General features: G+C 48.5%; 1 protein-coding gene across 4 annotated transcripts in view; it reads right to left on the bottom strand.

The window, feature by feature from the left end:
• Positions 1-13549, bottom strand: part of LOC122364634 (stress-induced-phosphoprotein 1-like) — a 35036-nt gene that overhangs the window by 18712 nt on the left and 2775 nt on the right. For 2 of the 4 annotated variants that reach the window (XR_006253604.1, XR_006253605.1), the window contains exons 2-3: positions 12941-13044; positions 12042-12205 (exon numbers count right to left, since the gene is read on the bottom strand). Coding sequence is in view for 2 of the 4 variants with exons in the window: in XM_043335208.1 (XP_043191143.1) it covers positions 2855-2906; positions 12042-12205; positions 12941-13065 (341 nt within the window). In the remaining 2 variants the exon portion in view is untranslated. Of the gene's footprint in view, positions 1-2637; positions 2907-12041; positions 12206-12940; positions 13066-13549 lie in introns of those variants that run through there. The other 2 variants (XM_043335208.1, XM_043335207.1) reach the window with 2 other exon arrangements.

The following is a 13549-nucleotide window of genomic DNA, read 5'->3' as shown; positions in this document are numbered from 1 at the left end:
AGACTGAGATGTTCCACTTCTTCTTGTGCTTTTTCATGAAGTCGTGCAATGTTGACTGCTTTCTCAAGCGTTAGGTCAGGCATGCCCAAAAGCTTCTCCTGCAGCCTTGGATAACCACATCCAGCTACAAGTCTGTTTCTCACATGAATGTCCTTATCTTGAAATGAACATTTTCTTACTTGTGAGTGTAGACGAGCCACGAAAGTCTCCACTGATTCTCCTTGTTCCCTTTTCAGCATCTGGAATTGAACTTCTTCAAACACTTGGTTTGACTTTGGCTTGAAATAGCGTTTCAGCTGTTCAACTGTCACTTGGAACACATCCAACTCTTCCTCTTCCACTGTTGGCAGAGTTTCATATATTTCTTGCATTTCTGGGCCCAAAAGATGCAGCAGCAGTCCCTTTTTCCGTTCAGGCTCAACGGCTCCTATCGCTAAACAATAGTACTCAAGTGATTTCATCCAAACTTCAAAATCTTCACCCTTTCTGAACTGTCTGACACTGGGCAAATAGGCCGCAGCCATCTTTGTTTACTTTTTCTCTGATCAGCTGATCAGCTGTTCACCTTGACCCCTACGTTCCTCCCCTTTTCATTTGAGAGTGGACTCGTCCAATGCCGGAGGCGGTGGCGGCGACGGCTCTCGTCTGGCGTGGTTCCTTGCAATTCTTCCAAAATAATCCTCGTCGCCAATTTGTTCTGTTCTTCCTCTGTTCTGTACTACTTCAGTACACACATGGCTCTGGATGCGGTCCTCGCTGTATTTCTGGCCTCGAGCAACAGAACACCATAATGCACCACCCTGCAAAACACACTCAGACTTTCCACGTCTCCGTTCCGAATTTTCGGCCCGCTCAGGAGCTTCTCCGTCACTGACTGGGTTATGATGAACCGGTTACCAAATCTGACCTCCAGCGTTTCGAGAACGTCATTCAGCGAGCCGCCTGAGAGGAGTGTGCCATGAACGGCATCGAAGGCAGGGCCTTTCAGCTTGTCCTGGAGATGCTGTAGAATCTGAAGATCCGTGAAGTTTCCACTGCTCCTCGCCTCTTCAACTTGGCGCTGGAAAAAGGGATACCTTTCCGGCTGTCCCCAGAACACAGTAAATGCGAGTTTCGGCGTCTCCTTGAGAAAGATGCACTGGGTGCCGGAGCCCATTCGCAAACTTGCATTGTCACCATATTCCATTCGTTCATACGGTGTATGGCGAGAACTTCTTGCATCGTCCTCTATTTGGGATAGATCAGGACCAGCGATCGACAAATCATGATTGTCATTGATGTCATGTACAAATTCCGCGGCCTTCTTCTCCCGTAGTCGCTTAAGAGAGAGCTGACTTTCCTGTACTAGGAGCTCGAGTCGTTTCTCCTCTTCTTCATAGCTTCTACGAAGAGACGATGACGAATCTGCAGCTGACACCGTGAGCCAGCTGCTAGATCTCGGCATAGGCGTCGGCGTCGGTCTTGCGCTCAACGATCGTCTTGGTGCCGGAACCGGCCTCCTTGAAGTATCCATGTCAATCGGATGATGCAACTCACTTTTACTACATCAACTTTACGTTAATTAAAACTGTTTCCGTTGGTTCAGCTAATACTCAATTAAAATCTTACCTCTATTGAAGGCATTGCGAACTGCAACACCGTAGCAAGGCAAAGATTATCGCCAAATTATCCCTCGCATGTGTGCGGCGTTTGCCAGCATCTAATGCGTAGGGGGGGGTCGGTTGGACCCCCCCCCCCTTGCCGTTTGGCCCCTGATTGAGCTAGAGCTTCGCGGAAAAAACGAGCGTGTTGCCCGTGACGAGAGGAAGCCGATGATACCCAATTTTAAGGTCCTAGGTCATTGGTTGACCTTCCAGGTCAGGTCAATGACCCAAAGTCGGGAAAATCGGGACCTGTTAGAAAGTCGTAAAGTGTGGCTGCTAAGGGTTTTTTCGGGGTGCTGATCACGAATATCGTGTTAGTTTTGATCACAGATGATGTCTTGAAGCATTTAGACCAGGTCGGGTCAGGTCAGGTCAGGTCAACCAGTAGGCGTCGTGACGGGTATTCGTAGTACGTGTCAACCGCCTCTGACAGCTTCGTAACATGTTACGAAGTCACCAAAACTACTTCGTAAATGTTCAAATGGTTGCTAAATTCGAATTCAGCTCCAAAAACTAGCCTAGAAACATGTAAAACTCGAAAAAGTGACCCGAGGTCACCCGAGGTCACCAAAGGTCAATGACCTGACCTGACCTTCAGGTGACCTTGACATACACGGGGGTAACATCAAATCACATGTTTGAACGTTTGAAACCACGAAAAGCTTGCAAACACGCGGCTAGTGCGAGCCGACATACGCGAAATCGCGATTCCGGCCAAACATGGTCTCGGAAAAGAGGTCACAGGTCAAAGGTCATTTGGGTCAGGGTCATGAAATTTTCAGGGAAGGTGTAAAATTGATCAATGCGAGGGTACTGAAAGTTTCGTCGCGATCGGCCGCTTTTTACGCGAGTTATTCCGAAAAACCATGGGGGGGTCCATCCGACCCCCCCCCCCTACACATGCGAGGGTTATAATGCAAATTACGCAAAATTATTGTTCATCAATGTTGCGTACTGCAACAGTGTACGTACTGTACAGGGAGAGTTAGGTCTCTGGCGATATCATATTAGTTTATTGTAAAAATCGACATCTTACAAAACACTAAAATCCACCATGAACAATAATTTTCTCTCTCTTCTTTTACATGATATTGATCACTTTGTCACACTGATCTTGATTTTATTGATCCTCGCGCAGAGGCGCATGAATCTGGCATTGCAGTCCTCTGATGGACGTGCGCATCTAAATGAAACATGATTGAATGAATGAATCAATGAGAATGAATGATGCTCGAGCCGTCCTCAACACTGTCCCTCATCAGCCTGGAAAAGGAGCCCTATGTTAGTACGTGAGGAGCCATAGACCTTCCCTCACCACCACACTGTCCCTCATCAGCCTGGAAAAGGAGCCCTATGTTAGTACGTGAGGAGCCATAGACCTTCCCTCACCATCACACTGTCCCTCATCAGCCTGGAAAAGGAGCCCTATGTTAGTACGTGAGGAGCCAAAGACCTTCCCTGACCACCACACTGTCCCTCATCAGCCTGGGAAAGGAGCCCTATGTTAGTACGTGAGGAGCCATAGACCTTCCCTGACCACCACACTGTCCCTCATCAGCCTGTAACAGGAGCCCTATGTTAGTACGTAAAGAGCCATAGACCTTCCCTGACCACCACACTGTCCCTCATCAGCCTGGGAAAGGAGCCCTATGTTAGTACGTGAGGAGCCATAGACCTTCCCTCACCACCACACTGTCCCTCATCAGCCTGGAAAAGGAGCCCTATGTTAGTACGTGAGGAGCGATAGACCTTCCCTTACCACCACACTGTCCCTCATCAGCCTGGGAAAGGAGCCCTATGTTAGTACGTGAGGAGCCATAGACCTTCCCTCACCACCACACTGTCCCTCATCAGCCTGGGAAAGGAGCCCTATGTTAGTACGTGAGGAGAGCAGTTGGCGCGCGACCTTGGTTGGGGTCGGACGCGCGGCGCGAGCTCCTGGCATGCGAGCCGAGTGAGCGCCAGCCAGTGTGCCCGGGTCGCCAGTAATCACAGACCAGTGACCACAGGTGAAATGCAGTGATTGCATGACGTGACTTTATAGTAAGAAGTGGCGTCAAGTGACGGACAGATTTTGATCGACGCGTATCGTGTTGACGAACCAGTGATGTCGTCGGACGAGAGTGGCGGCGAGTCGCCGTTCACTGACTGTGCGGCGTCCGGAGCAGAACTGCGCGTCGACACGCCGATCGGTCGCCAGCGGCGACTATCGGTGCCTGAGATGGTGCGGCGAGCTGAGAACCGCAAATCGAAACGTCCGGCGCCGGACCGTGGTTCCAAATCGCCGCATGACCCCGCACTGCCCGCGGCTAAGCGTCCGCTCGCTGAGCCGGACGAGCCGCCGGGCGTGGAGCTCAGTGCGGGTGCACTCGCCGCGATCAGTAAACTGTTGGACGTCCGCACTGCAGCAGTGATCAATGCTTTTGAAGCCAAATTCGAGCGCATGGAAAGACGCCTGAGTGTGCTCGAATCTGAATCAATGGACAAAGAAATCGAGATTCAACGTCTCGGAGACGAGCTGGCGCACCAGATTCGTATCAACACTGATCTCCAAGCACAGGTGGAGAGCATAGATCTCAACAGGAGGCTGGCATCGCTCATCTTGACCTGTGTCGACTTCGGGAAGAGAGCGTTGAATGAGAATATCGAGCAGATAGTGGTGCGTATTCTCAACGAGAGGATTCCGGGTCTAGACCTTACCACCGCAGATATTCACGCCGCGCACAGACTTCAGCGAGACGACAAGGTAATCGTCAAGTTCGCGAAACGGAGCCTGAGAGACAAAATCTACGACGCGCGGTTCAGCCTAACGTCATATGGACCGAGGGCGGACGGATCCGGAGTCTGGCCCGGTGCTGGCGGCGGGCGCGGCGGCCGACGGAGGTCGCCGCTCTACATCTCCGAGTCACTTACAGCGTACAACCAGTCCCTCTACAATCAGCTGCTGCATGCTCGGAAGACGAGTGGCGGCTCCAAGATCGCATCCGTCTTCAGTCGGCGGGGACTGGTGTACTGCCGCACCGTCAGGGGCGGACCCAATATCCGCGTTCCGGACGAAGCCACTCTGCGTCGAATCATCGGTGGTGCCGGCGGGGGACCTCTTGAGGCAGGCGGCCCGTCGCCTGCCGGGCCCCGGGACCCACGGCGGCCCGGCGCCCCCCCCGCCCCCGCCCGTCGGACCTGCGGGGTCTCGGGCGGCCGGCGGCGGCGGCGTGTCGGGCGCTCTGGATGATGGCCCCCGTGTTGCTGATCCGGCTGCGCCCCCGGAGGGCAGGACTTCGGACCCGCCTGCTTCAACGACTGAGGGACTGCCGGATTCTGCCGAGACGTCGACAGCAGCCGAGACGGTGCTGCCCCCTCACCCGGCTGACCAACCTTCCGCGGCGGACGCTCGGCTGCCCACGGTGGTGGCTGTTGGGACGCCTTCTGCTGAGCCGCCACCCGCGGCGGCCGCTGAGGCGCCCCATGAGACTTCTGCTGGGCCGCTCCCTGTAGTGACCGCTGGAGCGCCCTCTGCCGCAGCGATCAAGCTGGCAGCTTTTGCGGCTCCCGGGTCACGGGGAAGCGCGGCCTAGCGCAGTCCCCGCGATCGTCGGAGGGGCGGCTCTCCTCACCCATGTGAGTGCCTTCGGATCGGTCACGGCTTACGGCTCGCGTAAGTTATAAGCATCTCGTGAGAACAGTAGAACTGAACCTGCAAGTGTTTTCCTTTTTTTCTAGATATAAGGAAGGTGAAATTCGTTGATTGGCGACAGCACTTGATGTTAGTGCACATGTCTAGTGAGATCCCATACAGATATTTTACGAATATTGTTGAGATGTGTCTCAGTTTTTTTTTCGTTTGTCAACGACACGTGCCAGACCTGCGGCCGGGCCTGGGTTGCATGGCCGCCCATCGGCTTGGTGGTGGTGGACGGCTTGCCGTCGGCGCCTGACGGTGTAGTGGGCGCGCCGGTGGACCCGGCCTACCTCGGCCGAGTGGCTCGTCCGGCGGCGGCGGCTCGGGCTCGGCGCAGGACAGTCCCACGATAGGTTTAGTCAGAGATAATGTTGTTGCTGAACTAGCAGTTAAGTTTCGCCTTGTACCTGCTGGCGACCCGGGTCAGTTCGCCCCCCAAATGGTCGCGAGTTCACTCTGGACAATAGCTGTGTATGCAAGTTGTGTAGCCAATCGGGATCGACACGAGCGACACAAACGCTCACTCGCACATGTACGCACACACGCACACGCACACGCACATATACACTTACGCACGCTTGCAGATACACACAGTATCTGTCACGTCTCTCTGGAGCGGCGCGGGCCCTCCCTCTTGATCAGTCAGCTGTGTTTGACAACTATAGTGTTGAGTTTCCCCTTTCTGTTTAGAAGTAATCGGTACCTTTCATACTACTTAGCAAAATAGACACAATAACAATTATGTCCATGAACTGCCGAGGGCTTGGCGACACAAAAAAGCGAAGAGACGTGATGCACTACATTAGAAGTAAGCGTTTCAATACAGTATTTTTGCAAGATACACATTTAACAGCTAAGACAGCACCATACTTTGATACATTATGGCATGGAAAAGCGTACCATTCGTGGTCGTCCTCGCGAAGCCGAGGAACAAGTATTTTAATTAATAATAACATGTCATACACGTTAATATCAGAGCTTAAATCGGAGTGTGGAAACTTCCACATTTTAGAGTGCAAATTATATAATGAAACATATCTACTCGTCAATATCTATGGACCTAATCGAGATAACCCAACATTTTATAAGAACTTGGATAGTATCATTGAAACATTTGACGTAGAGCACAACAATCATTGCCGGTGATTTGAATTTCGTCATGATACCAGATGCAGATTCACTGAATTACGTAGGAGAAAATAACGTTCGTGCAAAACAAACTTTTATAGAAATATCAAACAAATATAATTTAATAGACATCTGGCGACATTTACACCAGGAAGAACGGAAATATACGTGGTTACGGAAAACCCCGTTAAAAGCAGGACGCCTAGACATGTTTTTCGTCAGTGACGAACTTCTAAATTCCGTAATAAACGCTGAAATCGTATCAGGGTATCGCACTGACCACAACGCAATCACTTTGTCGATAAAAAGTAAGCAGCAAAGAGGTAACGGTTTGTGGAAATTTAACACCTCACATTTAAACGATGACGAATATGTAAACATAATCAAAACATGCATCATTGACACACTGAAACAATATGCCGTGCCCGTATATACTGATCGGGTGTACAATGAGATGAAGTACTACGAATATATACAGTTAACAATAAGTGACAGTCTATTTTACGAAACCTTGATAATGATGATAAGAGGCGAAACAGTTAAATTTTCTAAGCGTAAGGCAAGAAACACACGGATGACTGAGTCTAATTTAGAAAAGGAAATTGCAAAAGCAGAAACGAAACTTGTGAGATCGGGCGAACAAAGTGATGCCAATCAATTAGATAGGTTAAAGAACGAGCTGGAAGAACTGAGACGGCCTATGATAGACGGGCTGATAGTTCGATCTCGAGTATCGTGGCACGAAAAAGGAGAACGAAACTCCAAATACTTTTTGTCCTTAGAAAAAAGGAACTCAGACAGGAAAAGTATCCAATACATTCAGGACGGCGACAACGTCGTTTTAAACAATAATGACATACTCCAAAACTTTTCAACTTTATATCAGAACAAATATTGCGAAAACAGAAATATAGTGCCAGATCAACCATTCATATCAGCTTATATAACGAACAAACTCAGCGAACAAGAACGGCTTGAACTTGATGCGGACATTAATTTGCCTGAACTGACATGTGCGCTAAATTCCATGAAAAAAGGAAAAACCCCAGGATCCAATGGATTTTCTGTTGAATTTTTTCGTCGCTTCTGGCTAGACATAGGCCCTTTTCTTTACCGTGCAGCCAAAGAATCATTCCGGGAGGGCGATGGACTGCCCTCACATCGAGAAGGCATTATCACGCTAATTCCCAAGAAAGGGAAGTCCCCACATTCATATAAAGGTTGGAGGCCGATTACTTTACTAAACGCTGATTACAAGATTTTATCTACCGCTATTTCAAACAGATTAAAGAAAGTAATGAGTAAACTCATCAATCCCGCGCAGACTGCCTACACCTCTGGTCGCTACATCGGTGAAAATACTAGGCTTGTTTACGACCTTATACACTGGACTAAGAAAAACAAAAAAAATGGGAATCATATTAGCAGCTGATTTTGAAGGAGCATTTGAATCAGTTGCCTGGAACTATTTAAGACTAGTCATTAAAGAATTCAAATTCGGTCCTAATATGAGGAATATGATCGACCATCTATATTTAAATAACAAAAACCACTCTCGGATTCTTTTAAATGGACATTTAGGCAAAAAAAATAATTTGGAGAGGGGAATCAGGCAAGGGGACCCGGCATCAGGGTATCTATTCAATTTGGCAGTTTCAATTCTGACCGAACAAATCAACAAGTCAAGTAAACTGACGGGAATAAGAGTAAATAATAAAAACGAAATAAGAATAAGTCAGTATGCTGACGACACAATTATGTTTCTGGACGGCTCTAAAAGATCTGTTACAGGGGCGATCGAAGAACTTGGAATTTTGGTATACGATCGGGTCTTAAAATAAACATTGAAAAAACATCCTGTATGGCAATAGGGAGTTCAATAGATGAGGAAATAAGAACAGAATTAAATATCAATTTTGTAAGTCAACTTACTATTCTAGGAATTCAGATAGACCGGGATTTGACCAATATAACAGATAAAAACATACAACTAAAAATACACATGATAAAAAATGAGCTCGCGCAATGGAACCGTCGCAGTCTTACACCCATCGGTAGAATAAGCGTCGTTAAAGCTCTGCTCCTTTCCAAATTTGTACATATATTTATGTCACTCCCAAACCCATCAGTTCCTTGCACGAAAGAGATCGAAAGACTCCTATTCAGTTTCGTGTGGGGTAACAAAAAAGTTAAACGAACGAAACTTGTACAACGATACGGAAAAGACGGTTTAAATATGGTACAAGTAGACTCCTTCATTAAAAGTATGAAGCTGTCATGGTTAAAACGTATTTACACCTCTACAACAGTCTGGACTGAACTTACAGCACAAGAGCTTCCAGACACGTGGCGGATATTAACATACGGTATGAAAAAGTTACGCATAGTAAAAAGCAAAACAACCAACGCATTTTATGTTGACGTCGTAGACGCTCTGACACAATTTAATCAAGAATACAAACCCTCCGTTAGTGAAATACTCACAGAAAACATATGGTTTTCTGACTGGACTAAATACAGAACGACAATTGTTAAGAGTTGGAATGACAAGGGACTAAGGCATATATGCGACTTATACAATGCAGATACTGGGAAAATTTACACAAAGGAAGAACTGGAAACAGTCTACAGGATACAAATGACGTTTTTATGCTACGCAACCTTAGTACGCAGCATTCCGCAAAAACTGCAAAAACAGGTCGACAAGTCCCTCCTTAGTAAGCCAATTATCCCGTATAAGATTGAAATGGTACAAAGCCGTAAAAACTTTTCAAAAATCGCGTACAACACATTCGTTGAAAATAAAGCGGACACAAATAGTAGCTCAAATGCACGTCTTCAGACGAAATGGATAATCGATATTGGCGAATATACGAAGGGAACCGTTCAGAGAGTTAAAGAAGCAACAATGTCCACGTTTCTTCTTTATCTCCATTTTCGGGTTATCAATAGAATTTATGCTACAAATAAATACTTGGCGAATATTCATGTACGTCAAAGCAGTACCTGTACCTTCTGTGAAAGTGCAACAGAAACGATCTTCCACCTGTTCTGGCAGTGTCCTACAACACAAATATTCATTAAGGAAATACTGTCACATATAAGAACACAATATCACACCAGCATAAATATCAACTGTATAAATTGGTTCATGCTATCAGATCTCACTAACATAGAAGTGGTCATAGTAACGCTCAGTAAATCTTGTATACACAAAGCACGTCTTAAATTAGCTAAGCCATCGGTGGAGGTAATGCTGCAAACACTTAAATTTGAAGCGATAAAAGAATACAATATTGCGAAGTCACATAGGAAAATTGATGCTTTTAAACGGAAATGGGGCGAGCTTGCAAAAATACTTGAGTAAATACTTGAAGACAATGGTGATATTTGTCACGGAGGGTGGTGGGTGGGCCTGCGCCGCTCCGGGTGTCAGACCACGATACACACAGCCGCAAATAAGCCCTGCACATGGATGGAACTGCGCAATACATATATTCTTGGCAAGCAAGCACGCACACTCACACCCACACACCTACACACACACAGACACACCCCCACCCACACCCACATACACCCACACACACTCACACACACCCACACACCTACAATCACACCCATACACATACTCTCACACGTTCACTCAATGAGAAACGCCTGTCTTGTATGGCGAGCCCGCCCGCCCCTAACCCAACCCGGCTAACCGGAGGCCGGCTCTATAAAGGGTCGGCCGGCCGGCCGGGCGCGCGGCTCGCCACCCTATCACGGTGACGGGTCGCGGGCCCGGCCGGCGGCCTGGGGCATCGCCCCATCGGCGTCGGATAGGCGTGTAATTCGCGGGGCGATGCGGGGCGGGACGGGATCCCTCGGTGCTCCCACCAGATGTTTGAACCTTTGTTGCGCTAGCACTGTACATGAGTGACAAGATGATACATGAATGAATTATGTGTGTGTAATGCGCAATGCCTACACTAGCACAGTACATGAGTGACAAGAAGACACATCAGTGCATTATGTGTATGTAATACGCATGCCTATTACATGAATGACAGGATGGTACATGAATAAGTTGTATGTATTTATTGCGCATGTCTATACATGAACGAAAAAAAAGTACGTGAGGAGCCATAGACCTTCCCTGACCACCACACTGTCCCTCATCAGCCTGGAACAGGAGCCCTATGTTAGTACGTGAGGAACCATAGACCTTCCCTGACCACCACACTGTCCCTCATCAGCCTGGAAAAGGAGCCCTATGTTAGTACGTAAGGAGCCATAGACCTTCCCTGACCACCACACTGTCCCTCATCAGCTTGGGAAAGGAGCCCTATGTTAGTACGTGAGGAGCCATAGACCTTCCCTGACCACCAAACTGTCCCTCATCAGCCTGGAACAGGAGCCCTATGATAGTACGTAAGGAGCCATAGACCTTCCCTGACCACCACACTGTCCCTCATCAGCCTGGAACAGGAGCCCTATGTTAGTACGTGAGGAGCGATAGACCTTCCCTGACCACCACACTGTCCCTCATCAGCCTGGAAAAGGAGCCCTATGTTAGTACGTGAGGAGCGATAGACCTTCCCTGACCACCACACTGTCCCTCATCAGCCTGGAACAGGAGCCCTATGTTAGTACGTGAGGAGCCACAGACCTTCCCTGACCACCACACTGTCCCTCATCAGCCTGGAACAGGAGCCCTATGTTAGTACGTGAGGAGCCACAGACCTTCCCTGACCACCATACTGTCCCTCATCAGCCTGGAACAGGAGCCCTATGATAGTACGTAAGGAGCCATAGACCTTCCCTGACCACCACACTGTCCCTCATCAGCCTGGAACAGGAGCCCTATGTTAGTACGTGAGGAGCGATAGACCTTCCCTGACCACCACACTGTCCCTCATCAGCCTGGAAAAGGAGCCCTATGTTAGTACGTGAGGAGCCATAGACCTTCCCTGACCACCACACTGTCCCTCATCAGCCTGGAAAAGGAGCCCTATGTTAGTACGTGAGGAGCCATAGACCTTCCCTGACCACCACACTGTCCCTCATCAGCCTGGAACAGGAGCCCATGTTAGTACGTGAGGAGCCATAGACCTTCCCTGACCACCACACTGTCCCTCATCAGCCTGGGAAAGGAGCCCTATGTTAGTACGTGAGGAGCGATAGACCTTCCCTGACCACCACACTGTCCCTCATCAGCCTGGAAAAGGAGCCCTATGTTAGTACGTGAGGAGCCATAGACCCTCCCTGATTTATCTCACCAAACAAGGAACCCAAGGGGGCCGGAAGGCAGCCATAGGCAGCCTGTAGCGAAGCATGACTATGAAGCCTGTGTTTAACCACCAATAATATGTACGGAATAATAGGTCATGGCTTGCTTGTGAAAAGGCATATTGATCAAGCCTGTAAAAAGTATTCAAGCCTGTAAAAAAGCACGGTAGAAAAGATAGATAATCGGCTAAGAATTAGGATTGAACATTAGTTAGACGGAGACATATTATCCTCATCATCTGTGTACCTGATTATCATTATCATCATCATTATCATCATCATCGTCAGCACCGTTATCACTTAGCCCCCCTCATTTTCACCTGCGCGCCTGCATGGGGTCCTCCTGCATCAGTTTGAGCGCCTCCTTCATCCTGTGATCCTGCAGACAGCGCTGTACCCCTGGCTGTTGGCTAATCCTGACCCGGGCCTGGTGGACGTCCTGGTCCAGGACCGTCAGACAGCGCTGGTACCCGGCGGCCGCCTCCTGGGTGACGTCATACAGACGGGGGGACGTCATACAGACAGGGGGCGTCATACAGACATACAGACAGGGGGCGTCACACATACAGGGGGGCGTCACACAGACAGGGGGACGTCATATACAGACGGGGGAAGGTTAGTTGGGTGTGTGACGTCACATAGCACAGACCGGTTACCGAGTGTGTGACGTCATGCAGCACAGGGAGGCAATTGGGAATGACGTCACACTCACATGCACGGCGGATAGGCCATCAGGTGTCACTTCACATACGACATGACGACACAGGACATGCCGACAGTGTGACGTCATATATCATAACCAGATCACCTATTATTACGGTATACCTGCAGCACAGACATGCAATAGGTTTGACATCACAGATGACAGATTTATCTTGATCGTGACGTCATACAGCCAGCCTGAACGTCATCAGTGGAGGGCAGGTTGACGGGTATGACATCATACACCAGACGGTTTAACGGGGCTGACGTCATGCAATAAATGTTATCCTGGAGGTACAACCTAGCAATTATATCTTTGCAAATGTAACGTGACACCAAAACATCGCCAATAGTTTCGGTTTTAATAGCCGATTATTTTCGTGCCATCCTTCGGCATAACTTTCCTATTCACTAGCTGAATAATTTCTCGCTGTTATCGCTGCGAGACTCCATTGCCCACATCACTGCATTCAGCCCACCTAATGCCCATTGTGACCACTGCTTTAGGCACGCTCACCTTGCTGTTTTTGTCCAGCTCAATGGCCGCTCTGAACGCGTCTTTAGCGTCCCATGGCCTGCTGAGCTGCAACAACAGCTGTCCCTTCTTGCAGTGTCCGTCAGCTGCCGACAGACACACGCAGGCTGTTTGGAAATTAGACAAACACTAGGCCTTTCCTGCACACTGTAAAAAATGTTTACTAACACATTAGTTATTTATTCAACATAACGCTAGTGTCATAACACATATATGTGTTATAAGAGTGTAACCTGCAGGAAGAAAATGATTTAACGAGTTCTGAAACACGGGGTGTTGCAATCACCACACGGATACATTTGATTAACTCGTTGATGTGCTTCAAAACAAAGATAAAGTGTGTGCTGCGATGTGAGTTATTAAACACATACGCGTGTTTAAGACAACCCCGGCTCAAAAATCGAGAGACGTGTTATCAAACTTGCCTTCAGCGTGCCGATCAGTAACATTACACGTATTATGCTAGTAAACCATTACACGCAGCTAAGTTACTGCAACAATGTCGCCATTTTGTGCGGATCGCGCGCGCGACTCCGCCGCATTCATCTGAGACCTGTTTGCGAAGTGGTGTCTCAAATGGTAAGTGAAGAA

The sequence above is a fragment of the Amphibalanus amphitrite genome, unplaced genomic scaffold (genome assembly GCF_019059575.1).
Source record: "Amphibalanus amphitrite isolate SeventyFive unplaced genomic scaffold, NRLGWU_Aamphi_draft 000687F_arrow, whole genome shotgun sequence".
In the NCBI taxonomy this organism is placed as follows: Eukaryota; Metazoa; Arthropoda; class Thecostraca; order Balanomorpha; family Balanidae; genus Amphibalanus; species Amphibalanus amphitrite.
The sequence above is the reverse complement of the archived record's forward strand: the minus strand, read 5'-3'. Positions and strand labels throughout refer to the sequence as shown.